The sequence below is a fragment of the Chinchilla lanigera genome, unplaced genomic scaffold (assembly GCF_000276665.1).
Source record: "Chinchilla lanigera isolate Chin_1 unplaced genomic scaffold, ChiLan1.0 scaffold00074, whole genome shotgun sequence".
In the NCBI taxonomy this organism is placed as follows: domain Eukaryota; kingdom Metazoa; phylum Chordata; class Mammalia; order Rodentia; family Chinchillidae; genus Chinchilla; species Chinchilla lanigera.
In genome coordinates this window covers 11931615-11952345 of record NW_004955475.1, presented here as the reverse complement: position 1 = coordinate 11952345, position 20731 = coordinate 11931615, and the positions used below count along the sequence as shown (strand labels likewise).

General features: G+C 37.0%; 1 protein-coding gene and 1 long non-coding RNA gene across 2 annotated transcripts in view; one reads left to right on the top strand and one right to left on the bottom strand.

Annotated features, from left to right (window-relative positions):
- Hdac8 (histone deacetylase 8) overlaps nucleotides 1-20731 on the top strand; it is a 264383-nt gene that overhangs the window by 60539 nt on the left and 183113 nt on the right. The window contains exons 5-7 of the mRNA XM_005401688.2: nucleotides 7912-8024; nucleotides 12034-12111; nucleotides 13158-13266. Coding sequence (XP_005401745.1) covers nucleotides 7912-8024; nucleotides 12034-12111; nucleotides 13158-13266 — 300 coding nt within the window. The remainder of the gene's footprint in view (nucleotides 1-7911; nucleotides 8025-12033; nucleotides 12112-13157; nucleotides 13267-20731) is intronic.
- LOC106146353 overlaps nucleotides 1-20731 on the bottom strand; it is a 69409-nt gene that overhangs the window by 5818 nt on the left and 42860 nt on the right. The window lies entirely within an intron of this gene.

Genomic DNA, 20731 nt, shown 5'->3' with positions numbered 1-20731 from the left:
GGACCTTATGATTGACAGGCAGGCACTGTGAACCATACATTTTAAAATGGTTAATTTTATATTACATGAACTTTAACTCAACAAAAATATTACAAAATACAAATTAAGTCTCACTACATGTAGCCTGATAACTTACATAGACATGGCAAAAATGACAATATGCCTTATAGACCTTCTTAAGCCTGCTTTGTAGAAAGTTTCAAAGGGAATCTCAGTGTGGAATTTTTAAAGGCTATTATGGCTAGGAAATCAATCAAAGAAGGTTTTACCTATAGTACCTATAATTTTGGGACAATTGTCTTCTTAAAATCTCCAGAATTATCCTGTTTCTGGGGCCTGCCAGGAAGTAACCTTCCTTACTCGCTCGTAAGGCTGGTAGCAGGCTAGTTTCCCCCAGCAGGCTTTGTATGTATTGGTGCTATAAAGTCAGCCTTAGTTCCTTCAAAAGGTCTGACCAAATCTGATTCAATGAGTTTCATTCATAAATATGACATTCCAGGGAAGTCCTTGGTTACATACCAATATTTTCAAGTATGTCCTGGTAACACAGAAGACAAGCTTTACTGAATCAGTGTAGATAATTAATTATACTGCTGTGAAAATAAGAATACTTGGCTGGGGATATACTTCTGTGATAGAGCATGTGCTCTCAATGTAGAGGCTCTGTGTCCAAAACTCAACAAGAACAGAAGACGGCACTCCATGAGGGTTACTGAATACTGGAAACTCAGCTGGAGGAATAAGGCATTCCCATTTACAAATGTTTCATTTCTTTCTATAAACCCATAGACTACTAAATAGTTATGTGTTATAGATAGCCTAAGAAAGAAAAGAAATTAGTGCTTCATATATCTAGAAAATAGAATATTAAAGCATCAGCAATATTCTAAACAAAATTCATAATCATTCCCTCATCAGTTGTTTCAAGTCTGTGTAATTAGTTCTGGTGCCACTCAACCTTGGCTCAGGAGTTTATTAAGCCACCTGCTTCTCAATTAGTTTTTTCAATTCTGACTCAGTTGACTAGTGTGGCCTCAAAGTTGTTTCTCCCATTAGAAGCCTGTACACAAAAGTACCTAGCATAGAACCTTTTCTACCAGGCTTTCAGACACCTTTGTTGAAGTTGAAGCCCTCTAACTTGTAGCTGATTGCAGATGCTTTCAGAGAAGCATCTGAGTAAATTATAAAAAGCAATCTGCAGATGATAAAAAGACTTACAATAGCTGTGGTTACCTTATTACTGATCATTTTCAAAAGGGAAAAACCCGATGAGAGTTTATTACACGAATAATAATGCAGCTGACAAGGAAATGTAGTTGTTCAGTGGCATACAAAACAAGTAAAAAGGCAATCCAAAAACATTTTAGTTCAAATATCTGTAAACACAATGATTAACCCTATTTTCAAAGAGGGTATTATATCTAATTTACGAAAATGTACAAACAATCTTTACAGAGAAAAAAGACTCAGAGGCAACATGTAATAATCCTGACATAATATACCATGAATATACCAACCATAGAGTTAGTCTATACCCACAATATCTGGAATATTAAGTAAAGGTCTGAAACATTTGTGCATCAATAAAAATTCTTAGGTGAGTGATGTAAATCCTTACTAATGACTAGGAAGATGCTAGATTCAAAGTAAAGAAGCAGATCTAAAGAAAACAGTCCTAAAATTCAGATAGAGCCAGAAGAGACCCAGAATAGCAAAAGCAATCCTTGGTGAAAAGAGCAAAGTGGGACGCACCAGCACCCAGACTGGAAGTTATATTATGAAGCTACTGTAATTAAAAACAGCGTGGCATTGGCACAAAAACAAACATGAGGATCAATAGAATACAACAGAGGATGCATAAATAACCTCATGCACACTCAACCATTTGGTCTTTGACAAAGGGACCAAAAACATATGCTGGAGGAAAGACAGCCTTTTTGATAAATTGCATAGGAAAAACTTGCATCCACAAACAAGATGGAATCTAGACCCATATCTTTCACCATGTACTAAACTAAAATCAAAATGAATGAAAGAACTAAATTTTAAAATGGAAACAACCTGCTAGAAGGCAAAATAGGCAAAACTCTTCAAGTCATAGCATAGACAAGGACTTTCTGAACAAAACACCGGTTACGTATGAAATAATACCAAAAAATCAACAAATGGGATCATTATCAAATGTAAAAAAAGCTTCTGTACAACAAAACAACCAATAGAGTGAAAAGACAACCTGTGGAATGGAAAAATTTTTGATAACTATTCTGACAGAAGACTAATATGTAGGCTATGTAAGAACTCAAATATTAGACCCCCTCAAAATTAAAGACCCAATCAGAAAAGGGACAATTGAAATAGACACATCACAGAAGGAGTACAAATGGGCAATAAATATATGAAGTAATGCTCAACATTACTGGCCACTAGAGAAATGCAAATTAAAATGACATTGAGATTCTACCTTACCCCAGAAGGGATGGCCCTCATCAAGAAATAAAATAATAACATGTTGGTGAGGCCTCAGGAAAAAGGAAACCTTCTACACTGTTGGTGGGAATGTGAACTTGAACTAGTGCAAGCACTATGGAAGTCAGTATGGAGATGCCTCAAAAAATTGAAATTAGAAATTTCTTTTGACAAAGCTATTCCCCTTGTAGGTATCTTCCCGAAAGATTTCAGACATCATATTACAGTGATACATGCATACTCATGTTTATAGCAGCACAATTCATAATAGCTAAATACTGATATTGGCTTATATGTTCATCAGCAGATGAATAAAGAAAATGTGGTATTTATGCATAATGGAGTGCTGCTCTGCCGTAAAGAAAGATAAGCTCGAATCATCTCTAGGAAAATAGAGGCACCTTGAGACCATAATGTTAAATGAAGTAAATCAGACACACAAGCTAAAATATTGCATGGTTTCTCTTATTTGAGAAGCCAAAATGAAAATAAAGAGTAAAATAAAAGATGGATGATAGGAAGTAGTGAGATAGATCTTTCTCAAAGGAGAAGAAATAGGGGAGGGGAGAAGAAGGGAAAGGAGATTTTAAAAAGGAATTAAGATGCATTACACATGTTTATCAACTCCACACAAGGAATGTGAACCTTATTGTGATAGTTAACTGATTGTGTCAGCTTGAGTAAGAATCGTGCAGCTAAACTGACTCAGCATAGTTCAAGGTGTGAGAGACCCACGCTCAGGCCGCTTGTCACCAGAGTGGTATACTAGGGAAGGGGAGAAGGAAGGCTTGCTTCTGTTTCTTTGGAGGCGCTTCCATCTTCACCTTCACCTTGGACACTGTCTTCAACCTTCCATCACAGATCCTTCACCCTCCTGACACAGACACAGGACTCTACAGCGAGCTCCAGGCCTTCAACTGGATCCTCTCCATCTCCAGCATGCAGACAACCCTTTTGCACTTTTCCACACCTGACTCTGTGGGTGGCCATCATAAGCCAATCTTGTAAATTCTTATACATTTATATACCTTGCATTCAATGTTTCTCTAGTAAGCACTAGACTGATATAATTATGTATTGGAAATACGTTTCAGAGAAAAAGGAAGAGGGTCAAGAGATGGATGGGAGGAAGGGAGGGAAGACAAAGGGGATGACAAAAAGGATTAAGATGTATTATGTACATGTACCAATTCCCCACAAGAAATGTAAACATCGTGTACTAGGAACATGTACTAATAATGTTTTTTAAAAACTAAAGATTGGGTTGGGGATATAGCTCAGCAGCACGGCGCCTGCCTGGCAAGCAGGAGGTCCTGAGTTCGAGTCCCGGTTCCAAAAACAAACCAAAAAAAAACTAAAGATTTACAGTTACTATAAAGTAAATATTTTTTAAGAAATTGGAGCTGGGTTGGTGGCACACACCTGTGATCCTAGCACTCAGGAGGCTGAGGCAAGAGGATTGCTGTGAGTTTGAGGCGAGCCTGGCCTACATAGTGAGACCCTGCCTCAAAAAACAAAAGAAATTTAAATTATGATGGAAAACACTATATAGTTACCCCCATCTGTGGTTTCACTTTCCCAATTTCAGTCACCCACAATAAACCATGGTCAGTAGATTACAATAAAATATTTTGAGAGAAGGAGAAAAAAATGAGACCATATTCACACACTTCTATTACAATTTTTATAGTCTATTTTATTATTAATTATTGTTGTTAATCTCTTGCTGTGCCTAACTTATAGATTAGACTTTACCATAGGTATATATGTATAGGAAAAGCATAGTCTATATGGGCTTTGGTACTACCTGCAGTTTTAGGCCTCCACTTAGGGTCTTGGAATGTATCCCCCAAATACAAGGAAGGGCTACTGCACTGTAGTTGTCTAATATTTGATAAAGCAGCACCCTTATTCTGACAAATAGAAACACACCACAGCCAGCAAGGACATGCATGAATCTGTAGGAACTTCTCAAAACAGCATACAATTTCTGAAATACAGTACTTCCGTAACATTTCACCAGTTTAAACTAGGGAAAGCAAAAAAGGTCTTCCGATTTTACAGTTATACCTATGTAATTCCTCAATCGTAACGTATCAAATCTAATGATTATTAGAATGGCTCTTTTTACAGAGTGGAATTTTTCCATAAGCTCTCTGGGACTTAAAATAGGATGATACGTTTTTGAAAATCGATACTTGGCCTTTAAACATAAACGTAGCAAGTAAAATGATTGTAAAGAACCTTAGCTCTTTACTGAAAGACTTGGCTTTCTTAAGGAATCAAGCACCTAATAAAATCAAACCATAGAAAAGAGCTAGGGCTGTAGTTCAATGGTAGAGCTCTTGCCTGAGGCCCTGAGTTCAATCCTCACTGAGGGGTTGAGGGGGTTGTAATCCCAGCACTCTGGGATGCTGAGGCAGGAGGATGTCAAATTCAAGCCCAGGTTGGGAAACTTAGCAACTTGGTGAGAATCAGTTTTAGAATTTAAAAATATGGAAAGGGATGGAACTGTAACTCAGGGCATCAGTGCAAAGCTCCCTGGGTTCAATCTTCAGTACTCCCCAAAATGTAATAATAATTACTGTTCGGATAAAGGTTGTCATCATAATGACTCAACGTGCTTGAGCAAATTTACATTTTTCATAATATTGAACATTTAGTAGAAGTAATGTTAGCTCATTCAACCAATAAACCTGTATACTCTCAGTAAGTATACACCTAAATAGAATAAAAATCTGCATCCATATTATACCAAACACTAGTAAGTCAGAACAATATGGATAGTTTTAGTAAACTAAAATCACTAAAATATCTTATCGCTTAAAATGTCACTAAATGATGTGAACTTGAATTTTTAATAAAACACTTGAGTTTACTTTTATGGGAATACTTTTTTAGTACTTTGAAAATTGAAGATGCAATATCCTTATTTTCAGGAATTTGGCAATGTTCTATTTGCCTAAATGTTTATTTTTATAAGCCAATGAGAAAGAGATCCTTTAAGAGATTTTAGAAATAACTTGGTATTACTATCCAGAGGTAGGAAAATATTACACATTCACACGAAGAGATATAAAGGACTTTCTGAATTATATATATCATCATCATCATTATCATCGCCATTATTCTAGCTATTGCTGTAAAAAAATGTTTATTACTGGGAAGCATCTTGAAAGGGCCTGGAGTTTTATAGAGAAGAGTAAACCAGGGAGTTATCCACTAATCTCAAAGGAGACATGAAGAAGGATGAGGATGACTCCTACCTTGGACTATGCCAGGACAGTATGGTCATTGCTTTGTGGTCAGCCTTCAGAACACAAAGGAGTGGGAGGCTTCTTAACCATCACTGCTTTCCAGAAGCATGGGACTGAGATTAAGTTCAATTTTGGCAGTGACAGTGTTTCAACAAGTATTTTCTTATCTGTTGTTACAATATTTGCAGTGAGTGTACTTTGCCAATTTTGTCTGTAGAATTTCTCTGTATATACCTTTATATGCCATATTATGTCTGATTGCCTTTTTTTGTTTGGGGGGTTGGTTTTTGTTTTTGTCGTCTGTCCCCATAACTTAACTGTAGCTTCTTTAAGAGAAGGAAGTATGTACTGCCCTAATTTGCTTTCCTCCTTCTCCTTCCTCTTTTTGCTTAACACTTAGTGTTCAATGCCATCTACCCAAAAGGCACGGATGTTCAGTAGGAGAACAGATTATACCTTTTTGATGTACTATGACAGTAGACTTTTCACAACTGGAAAATAGCACTTGCATCCAAGAACTTTTCAAGTCACATATTTCATTCTTCTTTGCAGAGAATTCATATATGGACAAGTTCTTTACTTGTTTTCTTCCCAGTTGCATATCTAAGACCGAGTCTTTGCTAGATGGCTGCAGAGTTTACCTTAATGAAGCATAGTCAGTTGTCTAGTGATACTTTTTACCAACTTCCTGCCGTCCACTGTACCAGTTTCATTGATTCAGCCAGTGAAGAGGCATTGTTTAGAATGTGAAATGTCATTATGAAGGGATTTGATAAAGAAGTTTATGAATTGTGTAGACACCAGAAAGATTTCTCATAGTTGCAAAGATGTTATGTGAAGCATCATGCCTAGAATTCTGTTTCAAGTAAAATCTTAGGGAGGACTTAGAAAAAATGAGCTGGATATTTGAATTGTTTGTGGAAGCAGAAGAAACTGAAGCATTTAGAACACAGCCTTAAAAAGGAAATTATGATACTGTGCAGGCAGAAGGGTTTGTATTGGAGATTTAACTCGAGGAACACTGAGCTACATCTCTAGCCCTTTTCAAAAAATGTTTTTTAAATTTTGACATAGAGTCTTGCTATGTTTTCCAGGGTGGCCACCAACTTCCAATCCTCCTGCTCCAGCCTCCCAGTAGCTGGAATTACAGGGGTGCACGACCACATCCAGCAACATACTCTTAATGATAATGTTTTTGTTTTGTTTTATGTTTATTTGTTTATTTGTGGTACTGGAGATTAAACACAGGACCTTTGCACTGAGCTACATCCCCAGCCCTTTTATAATTTTTATTCTGAAACAGTGTCTTGCTAAGTCTCTAAATTGCCCAGCTGAGCTCAAACTTTCAATCCTCCTTCCTCAGCCTCCCAGAATGCTAGGATTACAGGTATGTGCCACCATGCCTGGCTAAAGAATGTTCTTTTACATCTAATCAGTAAGGCTTAATGAAAGTATAATAAAAGAGCAGGCAAAGTTGGCAAGAAGATAAAGTGATGCAATGGCACCAATAGCAAAGAAATTAAAGAAGACCGGTGAGGTCAACGTAGATAGTTTTTGCGAAAGAAACAAAATAACTTTAGTACAGCTGTTTCACTCTTCACTGTAATAATTATATTTACAGAAAGGCAACCACATTACGCTGCCTAAGAGGTTATGCATTTGTATGTTCTACACTCAGCTTTTATAAGCAACAAGTGCCAAGAATTATTTTTTTAAAATTTTCTAGGTTATATCATAGAGTTATTACAGAGTATCCAATGCCATCATCTTCTACAAGATTGTCCTTAAGGCCCTTTCTAAATACTAGCTTTCTTAGAGTTCTATAAGTGGAAATCAGTGTTTATCACAAAGACCTCAGGGTACTAGCAGATTTTTTTGAAGTGATTCCTAAATCATCTAAGGAAGGGTTTGTCTTGTTCAATATAGTTCTAATATTCTAATGCTTTGAAAATCTGAAATCCCAAGTGGAAAATGTTACTAATCAATCCAAATATTTATTTTACCAAAACACTTTTATCCCTAATAATTCTGGGGCTTTTTACTATATAAACCTTGTAGGTAGGTTTTTATTTTTCTTAAAAGAAGGAGGTATTTTAAGAGACTAGATTGCCAGGGTTAGATCCTTGGCTGTTACAATTCTCTTGGGTTGCTTTGTGGCTGCTGGCTGTAGCAACTTGTTTTCTTGCAGAGATGAAGCATCTGGTTTTTGTTATCTCAATGATGCTGTCCTGGGAATATTACAATTGCGACGGAAATTTGACCGTATTCTGTATGTGGATTTGGATCTGCACCATGGAGATGGTAAGCCCTTCGGTTTCAGAGATGCTTCACTGGTAGGACTGCAGGCTTTGATCTGTAAACTACTTCTAGGCAACTGGTAAAAGGAGAAATGCCTGCTGCAGTTGAAATTTTCCTAATTGACAATTCTAAAGTAGGTGGTGTAGATTTTTCTGATACAATCTTGCTTTGCTACACAAGCCAGGCTCCTGTCATTTCCTCTGCCCTGTCCTCCTGGAGTAAAGCTTTATAGTAGAGAATGAGAAGCCGCAGAAGTCTTACCTAGTGTTTACCGTCCTGCACAGTGACCTCCCTCAGGCCGTTTCCATAGACTCTATCCGGTTATCTGTGGTTAGAGCTGACAGTCTCCACCTCTTCACTGGTGCTTCTCTCAAGACAGAGTGATTGCATAAAGAACAAACATTCTAAATTGTTCACCACGAGGTCACCAATCTTGTATCAGAATCATTGCCACTTCTTTGTATTGCTAAATTATATAGTCCTACACAAACCTAGGGCATCTTCCCTAATCTGTAATAGCAAAATCTCTGAACAATTTGCCTTAACCCATTGATCCCCTCTTAGAAGACCCCAGTGAAAGGACTTATCCAACCCTCATATGTACTTTTCACCTAGAATGTACATCTTCAGGAATAGTTGTCACATTGTTTCTGTAAGAAATTCTGTCTGTGACACATAACATTTCCATTCATCTAGCGATACTTATCTAATAAGTTATTATTAGTTAAGTATAGCCTTCCCCTTCCCCACATTAGTGATTGCTGCTTCCCCAGTGCAGAATGTTTGTTTGTTTGTTTGTTTGTTTTGTTTGTTTCAGAGACTAGCATAATCAAGGTGTAGGGGAGGAAAACAACAGCGTGAGTCAGAGATTAGAGTTAGCTCTGCCACCAAAACAGAAAAAGTAGAAAAACATTGGAGGGAGCCTCCCCAGGGAGCTTCACCTGCATAGCTGCTAGAAATACGGACTGCTGACAGAAAATTTAAAATAACAGAAATGAGAGAAATAATGCTACTTTGAGAACCATGTTCACTAAATTTCTGAGTACTTGGCCAGTGAAAACACAGCCTTGCTCAAAAACCTTCAGAGGCTCATTATTGCATGTAACAAAGGGTCAAATGCTACAGGTACTTGACTCATGGCTTATTTTTGTACAACCAGGGAGATGAGAATGGCTTTTACATTTTTAAAGGGTTATAAAATCATGTATAGGTGTAAAATGGTGCACATACATATATATGTGCATGTGCGGGAATGGGAATGCACAATAAAGATTGTAAGGACTTTGGAAAGCCTATGATCTGTATTATGTAGCTACTTAGTTTGTTGACCCTTGGCCTAGAGCAATGATTCTCAAACTTAATTGTATATCAGGATGATATGGGCAAATTTGTTTTAAAACACAGATTGCTGAGCCACATCCATGTATAGAACCAAAGAATCTACATTTTAACAGCACCCTCATACCTTGATAAACAGTGGTCTTTAAGTCCATCATCTACGCTGCCTTTTCAGGTTTACCCCAAACAGACCTCACCTCATCTTTCTGCACTTTTTCCTCCTACTACTTCCTGTCCAGACTACTCTACTCGATGAACATGTCCCACAGTTCATGACTCGTCTCATGCTTCCTACCTCCCCAACTTTGCCTCCCTTTTCCTTAGTTTTGCTTTCTCCTCCTTTGCATCTGCAGTTCTCCCCATTCACTCAAGTTCTAACAGTAGCAAATTTATCCTGACCGCCTGAAAGCAAGGGTGTTCTTCCTACCTTTAAGACCTGTATTGTTTATATCACTGATTTCCTATTTCATTATTCATTGTCTTCTACTGTATGGTCAGGTGACTTTTAATGTGCTTATATCTTCTCACAGAAATTTTAAGTTCCCCCGGAGCAGAGATCAAGTCATGTACTTCTTTCCGTCTTGTACAATGCCTTGAACCAACAGTACTCTGCATGTAATAGTGTTTCAGTAAAATATTTGTGGAATGAATGAATATGAAATTCAAAGTATTAATACCAGAGTTCAAGAGTAGAACTAACTCTATTGACCCACATAAGAATGAAATAAGACTGTCACCTGAAACCATTCTTTCCATTCGCAATGTTATTTCTACACCATTTAGAGTTTCCTGTTTTAGCCCGCTTTTATGGTGTGTTTCATTTTGGTTTATTTCCCCTCTTCAGCACCTCCCTTCCAGTGACCCCTTCCCCACCCCCAAACTCTGATACATTTGGTTTTTTTAAAAACTGTCATGATTTCATAACTAACATCTTGTAGCCATTCCTACCCTGTCCTTAAGTTTCATCTGCCTGACCACTGTCCTGTTTCACACCAGCTCCACATCCTCCAACTATCTCACAGCATCCCTGTTATACTTTTATAACCATGTGTAATGGTATTTCCCATAAGAAATATAAATGGCCAGTAAACATATGGAAAGATGCTCCATAGCCTAATACTCAGAGAAATGCAAATAAGAATAAGACAATTCTTTCTGCCTAAGATTAAAAAAGAATACTAATGGCCAGTGCTACTCAATATGGGGAAGATGAGAACTTGAAAACACAATTGAGTGAAGTGTAAATTGATACATTTCTAGAGGATAAATAATCAGGGTTTAGATGAAGTGTCCTTGTTTCAGTTTCTAGGGTGAAATGCTATTTTATTTATTGTGTTTGTTTCATTCTGTTTATTTTATATTTTTTGCCTGGAGCCTTTAACCGGTTTTAACTACCTCCTTAGGGCAAACATTAGGTTTAAGTCTTGGGAAATACAAACATACCTGTTATATATAAATAGAGTTAATATTGTTTTAAGGTCTCTGTTGGACTCTAATGAAGATGGAATACGTTAAGTAAACACAGAGACAATGTCTTTGTTTGAAATATAAAAGGGGGTAGTACCTGAACTGCTTTTTTTTTAACTTTTAAATTTGGTACATGTTTGTCATACACAATGAATATATTCATTATGGGGTATTGGTGCATATGCATTTTCCCTCTTTATTCTTTTTACTTTCTTTACCTCTACTCTCTCTCCCATTCCTCCCTGTCCCCAGAGCCCCTTCCCATCTCCACAAAGGACCTGAATTTTCCAAGAGCCCTTCCCTTTTACACTCTGATTATTTGAACCATTGTGTGACTCTGTGATTCTGAGAGGAAAGGGCTGGAAGTGGGTGATATGGCTATTGGATAACAGTAGTTTGTAAGGGTTACTTTAACTCCTAGTTTTTATCTTCTAGACACCTAATCATTTTCTGACCCTGTTTGAACAGAAAAGAGACCCTTTTCTAGAAATGTCCTCTCATCCCATCTTTCTTTAGGTTTTAAAACTCTTATAAAGCTGCTGTTAAGGGACAAAGCCATAACTATTTTCAGCCTTCCAGATTTTAGCCAGAACAATATACTGTCACAGGCCTCTGCGTGACCTACATTTATAACCAAGTCTGCGTTATAAAGAGGCACTTTATAATTAGGTTTTCATTAATAATGCCTAATGTTTGTACTGGTCATCTTTTTAAAGGATCATCACATAATGCTCCTTTAGAAACAAAACAGAACAAAACATAAAGCTTCTAAGTTGGTGTTGTTCAGTACGGTTGATAATGCCTTCATTCTGGGCTCTTGCCCGCCCTGCCTTTTACAACAGAGCCCAGAGAAAAAGAGAGAGAAAGAGAGGGAGAGGGAGAGGGGGAGGGGATGGGAAGGGGGAGGGGAGGGGAGGGCGAGGAAAGGGCCCAGACATTGCATTGCTTCAGAAAGGGAAACCAATTATAGTTTGCAATGAATTTGAAAAGTCACCCACACTTCACTTGGAACCAAACTTCTACTTCATCCATAATTATAGAGATCAGAGACCAGGGGTTTGTGTTACTTTTATTTCTCAGCTTGTTCACTTCATTATTGCTGCATTCCCACCAGTCCTCTTCCTATAGCTACTTTCTGGATCTTCAGGTATTGAAAACAAGAGTTGCACATATAAAGTGATAGTTCTGACCTTTCTTTCTCTGGTAGGTGTAGAAGATGCCTTCAGTTTCACCTCCAAAGTCATGACTGTGTCCCTGCACAAATTCTCCCCAGGATTTTTCCCAGGCAAGTAAGCTGCGGGCTCCTTATACATTTGATGAAAAGATACTGTAATTCTTCTATTTCTTATGTCTGATATTTGAATAGTTCTGTGCTGTTAATACCTTATCTGTGTCATTCTACACAAAATTTGAGCACAAGTCACTTCAGGTGACAATAACAAAAGGAATAACAATAAGACTGTTTCTTCTTTCAGGTGATTTTTTTTTTTGAGACAGGGTCTCTCTAGGTAATTCAGGCTGGCCTGGACTTACTTGTAACCCAGGTTGGCCTGGAACTCATGGCAATCCTCCTGCCTCAGCCTCCCAAGTGCTGAGATTACAGACATGTGCCACCACGCCTGGCATACTTGCAGATTATTTTATGGACTATCAAGAGACAGGTCACTTAAACTGATATCCTGTCAGATAGCACATGTAATTCCTAATATCCTGATAATTGCAATATTTTGATATTATTTCAACCTATGAGTCATGAAAGGTCAAGTTTTATTTCATCTAATAGGATATAAGCTAAGGTTTTTTAGTTTCCATGTGATTTTCCTGCTTCCCTGAACATTGCTTATAATTGTTACTTAACCATATTATTTTATAAAAAAATTTTCATTCCCTTAGAAAACTCTCTACTAAAGGTAGGTTTGGTGATATACACTTGTAATCCTATTCCTCAGGATGCTGAGGCAGGAGGATCAAAAGTTCAAGGCAAGCCTTGAATACAGAGGGACATGCCCTTGAAAGAAAAAGAAAGAAAGAAAGAGAGAGAGAGAGAGAGAGAGAGAGAGAGAGAGAGAGAGAGAGAGAGAAAGGAAGGAAGGAAGGAAGGAAGGAAGGAAGGAAGGAAGGAAGGAGGGAAGGAGGGAAGAAAGAAAGAAAAAGAAAGAAAAAGAAAAAAAGAAAGAAGGAAAGAAAGAAAAAGAAAGAGAGAGAAAGAAAGAAAAAGTAATGCTCTGCTGATTAACCATTTTGGACTTCTGAATTTCTATCAGAAAATCCTTTAAGTTTTGTAGTTCTCATGTTCTTAAAAGCTGATCATGGTGCTCCTCTCTCTTACAGGAACAGGTGATGTATCTGACATTGGCCTAGGGAAAGGACGGTACTATAGTGTAAATGTGCCCATTCAGGATGGCATACAGGATGAGAGGTACTACCACATCTGTGAAAGGTATGGCAGTTAACACTGAGCCAGTAGGAGGTGGATCAGAGTAATATGGTCCCCAATCTCACAGAATTCATTCTTGAGGAATCCCTTGAAAAAGAGAAACATTATATGTCCACATAGCTTTTAGACACTGTTCACTATGTTGTTGGGCAGAGTCCAGGGGTTGACCAGAACTGTACTCCAGGTTTGATCTTACCCACTACCTGGTACAATTACGGCTATCCCAACAAAAGCCTTTAGGTTATAATGGAGAATCCTTTGTCTACTTTTTCTTAGCTAAAGAAACCTTTATGTGTATGACTTCATTAACCTGGTAGGGAACATTTCAGTTTTCCTTTAGGGAGACCAAATCTGCCCTTTTTTGTATGAATGTAGTAAGATGACTATAATTCTTTATCATGCATTCTTGAATTCAGTCCACTTTATTAAAATTGGAATCAGGTGTGTGTGTGTGTGTGTGTGTGTGTGTGTGTGTGTGTGTGATGCTGGGGATTCAACCCATGGTCCTGTGCATACTAAGTACCACTGAGCTATACCCCAGTCTAGACATATGCTCTGTTACCCTATGGCTAAGGATTAAATTACTGATGTAGGCAGACAGTTTAGTGTGGACATCACTGAGGTTAAAGGTCCTACAGAATGGGAGGAGACTAAACACATATTAATAAAATTGAGATTAATCAGGTACAAATGCATTGCTAACAATGGCAAGAGAAAAAGTGAGCCTAACTAGAAGTCTGCCAGTCACCATTACTGAAGGTAAGCTGTGGAGGACGAGATCCTCTTGCCTTCCCCTACTTGGCTCGTGTTTCTCCCAAAGCCCGGTAGAAAACAGGGACTTCCCAAAGGACTCTGCCTGCACTGGCCATCATCACTGTCAGCTGTATACACAAAGTAGAACTATTAAACAATAAAAATGCCAGGCATAGTGGCATAAACTTGTAATCCCAGCACTCTGGAGGACTGCTGTGAGTTCGAGGCCAGCCTGAGCTACATAGTGATTTCAAGGTCAGCCTGAACTACATAGCAAGACCCTGTCTGGAAAAAAAAACTAAACAATAAAATCTTTATGCTTTAATGATTCCTCTTAGCTCAGGAGATTTGGCCAGCCAAGTCATCATGCAGTCATTCAAAGAGCACAGCATCTTCATGACTTTTTGAAAAAGTTTTGGCACATGTTACAGTACACAGTGATTACATTCCTCATAGGGAGTTGGTAAATGCATGTAACACATCTTAATTCTTTTTTTCAATTCCTTCCCCTCCTCTCCCTCCCCTGTTGCTCTATCTCTTGGCCCCCTTCACTTTTGCAAAACATCTATGTCCCTGTTTCCTATTATCTATATTTTACTTTGGTCTTTAATTTTTTTGTATTTTGAGTTACTTGTATAAAAGAAATCATGTGATATTTTAGCTTGTGTGTCTGATTTATTTCACATAACATTATGGTCTCAAGGTGCAACCATTTATCTACAAATGACTTGGGTTTGTCCTTCTTTATGGCACAGCAGTACTATATTGTGTCTAAATACCACATTTCTTTATCCATTCATCTGTTGATAGTCACATAGGCTGCTTCCAAGATGTAGCTATTGTGGGTTGTGTGGCTATAAACATAAATATACACATATCACTTAATATATATATCACTATAATGTCTTTAATTCTTAATAGCTATACTGAATGGAATTTCTATTTTTAGGTTTTGGAAGACTTCTCATACTGATTACCATAGGCATTGTAGTAGTTTACATCCCCACCAATGATGTAGAAGGGTTCTCTTTCCCTGTAGTCTCACCAAGATTAGTTATTTGATTTCTTGATGATAGCCATTCTTTTTGGAGGAAGATGGAATCTGTGTTGTTTTAATTTATATTTCTCTAATGGCCAGATGTTGAACATTTTTTCTTATATTCATTGGACATTTGTACTTCTGTGAAATGTCTGTTGATTTCAGTTGCCCATTTTCTGATTGGGTCTTTAATTTGGGGAGTTTAATTGTTTTAATTCTTTCTATATCCTAGATATTAGTCCTCTGAGAAATAGCTGGCGAAAAATTTTTCCCATTCTGTAGATTGTCTCTTTACTCTGTTGGTTGTATCCTTTGCTGTGTGGAAGCTTTCTGATTTTATGTTAACACCATATGTTAACTTTTTGGGCTGGGGATATAGCTCAGCAGCACAAGCACCTGCCTGGCAAGTGCAAGGTCCTGAGTTCAATTCCTGGTACCAAAAAAATAAAAATAACACCACTTGTTGATTCTTGATGTTGTTTCTTGTGTAATTGGGCTTCTGTTCAGAAAGTCCTTGCTTATGCTTATGACTTCAAGAGTTTTGCCTATTTTATGTTCCAGCAGATTAAAAGTTTCTGTGTTAATATTTAGATCTTTCATCCATTTTCATTTTAGTTTACAACATGGTAAGAGATATGAATCTAGATTCAATCTTCTACATGTGTATAGCCAGTATTCCCAGCACTATTTGTTAAAGGGGCTATCTTTCCTCCATCGTATGTGTTTGAGCCCTTTGTCAAAGATAAAAAAACTGAATGTCTGAGGAGTTGTTTCTGCATCTTCTGTTCTCTTCCATTGATCCACATGTCTGTTTTTATGCCAATACCATGCTGTTTTTTATCACTATACCTTTGTAGTATAACTTGAAATCTGGGATTGTAATGCCTCCTATTTTGTTCTTATTGCCTAAAGTTGCTTTTGCTATACTGGGTCTCTTGTTCCATATGAATTTTAGGGTTGTTTTCTCTAGTTCTGAGAGAAATGCTATTAGTATATTAATTGGTATATCAGTCAGTGCTTACTAGAAAATCAGATTTAATATAATATATATATAATATATAGTGTGTATTTATATCTTAAAATATATAAATGTATGATTTTAATATATATTTTATACATAAAATATAATATATATAATATGGCTTACAATGGCTGCCTGTAGAGTCAGGTGTGGAAGAATGGAAAAGGGCCATCTTTGTATTAAAGATCTGAAGGATTCCGTCACAAGTCAAAGGCCTGGACCTCTGTAGAGTCCCATGTGAGTCTGTATCAGGAAGCCAAAGAGTCTTTACTGGAAGCCAGGATGCAGACATCTAAGGCAACGCCAAAGACTAGAGCTCCTCTGAAGAAACAGAAGTGAGATTTCTTTCCCTTTTCATTCTATTCAGACTGCAAGCCTATTGGTTGGTGCCCCTGAGACTCTGGGTGGGTCTTACCTCTCTAGTAAGTCCATAATTCAGTTACATCCAGAACTATGCTAAGCCAATTAGCTGGGTGTTTCTTATGTAAATTGACAAAAGAATTAACTATCACAATTGAGATTCCTTAAATCTGTGTATCAGTTTTAGAAGTATGCCATTTTAACAATATTGATTCTATCTATCCAGCAACTAGGAATAACTTTCCATTTTCCATTGTCCTCTTCAATCTCCTTTTCAGAAAAGGTCTTTCACTTCCTTGGTTAGGTTAATTCCTAAATTTTTAACTTTTCTTGATGCTTTGGTGAATGGTATTGTTTTCCTAATTTCTTTCTCAGTCAGTTCATTCTTGGTGTACAGGAATGCTATTGATTTTTCTGTTTTGACACTGAATCCTACTATGCTAATGAATTTGGTTATTAATTTTAGGGGTTTTAGCTGGGTGTGGTAGCACACGCCTGTAATCCCAGCACTTAGGAGGCTGAGGCAGGAGGATCACTTCAAGTTCAAGGCCAGGCTGGGCTACAAAGTGAGCTCAAAGCCAGCCTGAACTGCATAGTGAGATCCTGTCTCAAAAAGACAAAAAAAATAACTTCAGGGGTGTTTTGGTGGAATTTATTGGGTCTTTTAAATAGATGATCATATTGTCTGTAAATAATGATTATTTGACTTCCTCTTGTCCTATACAAACTGCTTTTATTTCTTTCTCTTGCCTGATTGCTCTGACTAATGTTTTGAGTACTCTGTTGAATAGGAGTGGTGATAGTGGACATCCTTGTCTTGAGCCTGATTTTAGAGGAAAATCTTTCAGCTTTCCCCCTTTAATATGATGTTGACAGTAGGTTTGTCATAAATTGTTTTTATCAGATTGAGACATGGTGCTATACTATCTTCTTTGGTATTTTTATCATGAATGAATGTTACATTTTGTTAGTGCTTTTACTGCATCTATTGAGATGACTGTTTACTTTTTTGTCATTGCCTCTGTTTATGTAATGTATTACATTTATTGATTTGTGTATGTTGAACCATCCTTGCATCCCTGGGAAAAGTTTACTTGATCATGATGTATGATCTTTTTGATGATTCATTCCATTCTATTTGCCAGTATCTTATTGAGGATTTTTGTGTCTATATTCATTAAAGAGATTGGCCTATAGTTCTCATTTTTGGCTGGATCCTTGTCTGGCTTTAAAATCAGGGTGAGACTAGCTTCAAGGGATGGTTTTGAGAGTACTCCTTCCCTTTCAATTTCATTAAAGAATTTGAGGAGTATTGGTGTTAGATCTTCCCTAAAATTCTAATAGAATTCAGCAATGAGTCCATCTGGTCCTGGGCTTTTCTTAGTTGGTAAGTTTTTTATTACCACTTCAGTTTCATTGCCTTTTATTGGATTATTCAAGATTTTTATATCTTCTTATATATAAAATCTTCTGGATTCTTCCATTTATTGGAGTATAGGTTGTCAAAGTAGTTAATAATCTTCTGGATTTCAGTGATGTTGGTTATGATTGCACATTTTTCACTTCTAATTACTCTGATTTGGGTCTTTTTTTCTTTTTTTAAGTAAGATTTTTCTAAGGGTTTGTCTATTTTGCTCGTTCTTTCAAAGAACCAGCTCTTCAATTCATTGATTCTTTATATTTCTTATGTTGACTTCATTAATTTCTTTTACGTCCACTAGTGTTCATTTTATGAAGTTGGGTATACTGGTGTTTGGTGCACGTATGTTTATAATTGTTATCCCTTCTTACTGGATTTTTTCTCTTAACTAATATGTAGTGACTTTGCCTCTTCTGATTAGTTTTGGCTTGAAGTCTACTTTGTATGAAAATAGGATAGCTACTTAGTGCTTGCTTGTAGATTTCTGTTGCATGGACTATTGTTTTCCATCCTTTGATTTTTAGTCTGTGAATTTCTTTTTGAACTAAATGTGTTTCTTGCATGCTTTATATCATTCAGTTATGTTTTGTGATCCTTTCTGTCAATTTGTGTCTTTTTATTGAGGAATTGAGACCATTCCCATTGACAGTTATTACTGAAAGCTATTGACTTATTCCTGTCATTGCATTATTTTCCTGAGTTCTTTTTTTTCCCCTCTGCTTAATTGTTCACCCTACCTGGTGTATTCATGCTATTAGATTTTTTTGGCATTGTTGACTTCATTGTCTCTTTCTAGGATATCCTTGAGAATTTTTTCAGAGTGCTGGTTTAGTGGTCATGAATTTTTAAAATGCTCTTTGTCATGGAAATACATTATTTCTTCATTAACTTTGAAAGAATTTTGCTGGATATGTCAGTCTGTGTTGGAAGTTGTTTTCTTTTAGGCCTGAAATACTTCACTCTCTCCTGGCCTTTAAAGTTTGTATTGAGAGTCTGCTGTGATTCTAATTAGTTTACCTTTATTAAGTGATTCTTTGCTTTTCTCTAACAGTTTTTAAGATTCTGTCCTTGTGTTAGATTTCTGAGATTTTGTCTATGATGTGTTGTGGAGTTCTTTTCTAATCATGGATATTTGGGGTTCACAGTGCCTCCATTACCTGCATGTTTAATTCTTTGCCCATATTTCGAAAGTTTTCTGCTATTATTTCTATAATCAGGGGTCTTTTTTCAATTTATGCTGTCTTCTGATTTTTTACTAATTAACATTTAACCTTAGTCCTCTTTGTGTCATCTAAGAGCTGTTAGATCCATTGTTCATGTTCTCTTTTTTAAGGTATCTCTGAATAATTGGTCACTGATGTCAGCCCTGCTTCTAGTTCTGACACTGTCTTCACATATTGGTCACTTCTGCTGCTCATACTTTCAAGAGAACTTTTAATCTCCTGAATTTCTGTTTGGTATCTTTCATGGGCTCTAATTCTTTGCCAAACTGGTCATTCATGTATTTGTACTGTTGTGTTTAGCTTGGCTAGCTTTTAATTAATGTCTTCTTTGAACTCTGATCATTTTATTAAGTCCATTATCTATTTATACCTTCTTTGAGCTTGCTGAACACCTTATTGGTCTGTTTTATTTTAATCTCCTCTTTTATCATTTTAAATAATTCAGGTGTGTGGTTTGTGATTTCCTCCCCTCCATGCCCCAAGGATCAATTTCCAGGGACCTGGGGATTTTTGGAGGCATTATGTTGCCTTTTCACATCATGTTTCTGTGTATCTGTCTGTGTGTCTGTCTGTGCTCAGGCTTGTGGGCTGATTATACTGACAAGACTTTGTTGCTAGTTTGACAATCTCTTTAGTTAGTTTCTACTTTTCTGTGATGCATTCTGGGCATGATTTCACTGTAAGCCTTTGCCTCTGTCCCAACATCCAACAACATCTGTTAATTTTGGAGGGAAGAATGCAGGTAATTTGCGCAATTGTCTGGGAATGGACTTCAGTATTGTTAATAACACAAAGGCAATCCAGATATTGGCATACATAGAAAAACTATTATTAACAGCAATAGCTACGCCACAGTGGCAATAACAACTGAATCAGCAACAATAATAGCATCAAGGACAAACTGAATATTGACATACCAGAAGAACCAATAATGTACACTTAACAATAGAAAAGAGGTCTATAATTATAGTATAAACACTAAGATAAATCAAATATTGGCATACAGTAAATATCTACTAAATGCAACAATTATCCCTCCACTAACAATATAAGCATTCAACAGTAATAACACAGATTTAACTAAATATCTAAAGATTAATAAAGCTCAATGGTTATACTAGTAAAGACAGAGGAGGTGAGGAATGGGAAAATGAAAGAAGAAAATATTGAAAACTGAATCAATGGAGAATGAGAAAGAGGAGAGAAAAGTGAGATAAATGGTCCTATTCAGCTTAAAAGAAAATTAATAGAATTGGATAAAGATACCAGAGAAGACCAAGGAAGAAAAAGTAAGGATAAAAAATTAAAAGGAAAAGGAAAAGACCCCAAATTCCCCCCAAAAAAAACAATAAAGAAGGAAAAGGAAAAAAGAAAGGAATGAGTCTTTAAAAAATTCCTCTCTATTTTTTTTATTTTAAAGGGAGTAGTAAATGAGAAACAAACAAACAAAAAAAAGGACAATAGCAGCATACCAGTATCACAAACATAAACCAAAGCAAGAACATTTAAAGTGATACAGGGTTGAGCGGCAGGGCTCCTGGGTCCGAGAGTGGGCCGGACTCATACCACCGCGATTCCCAGCCGAAAAGCTCGCAAAGAGCCAGGAAGGCCCCACCCAATCCCGGAGGCCAGGACGCGAGAACAAAGACCCC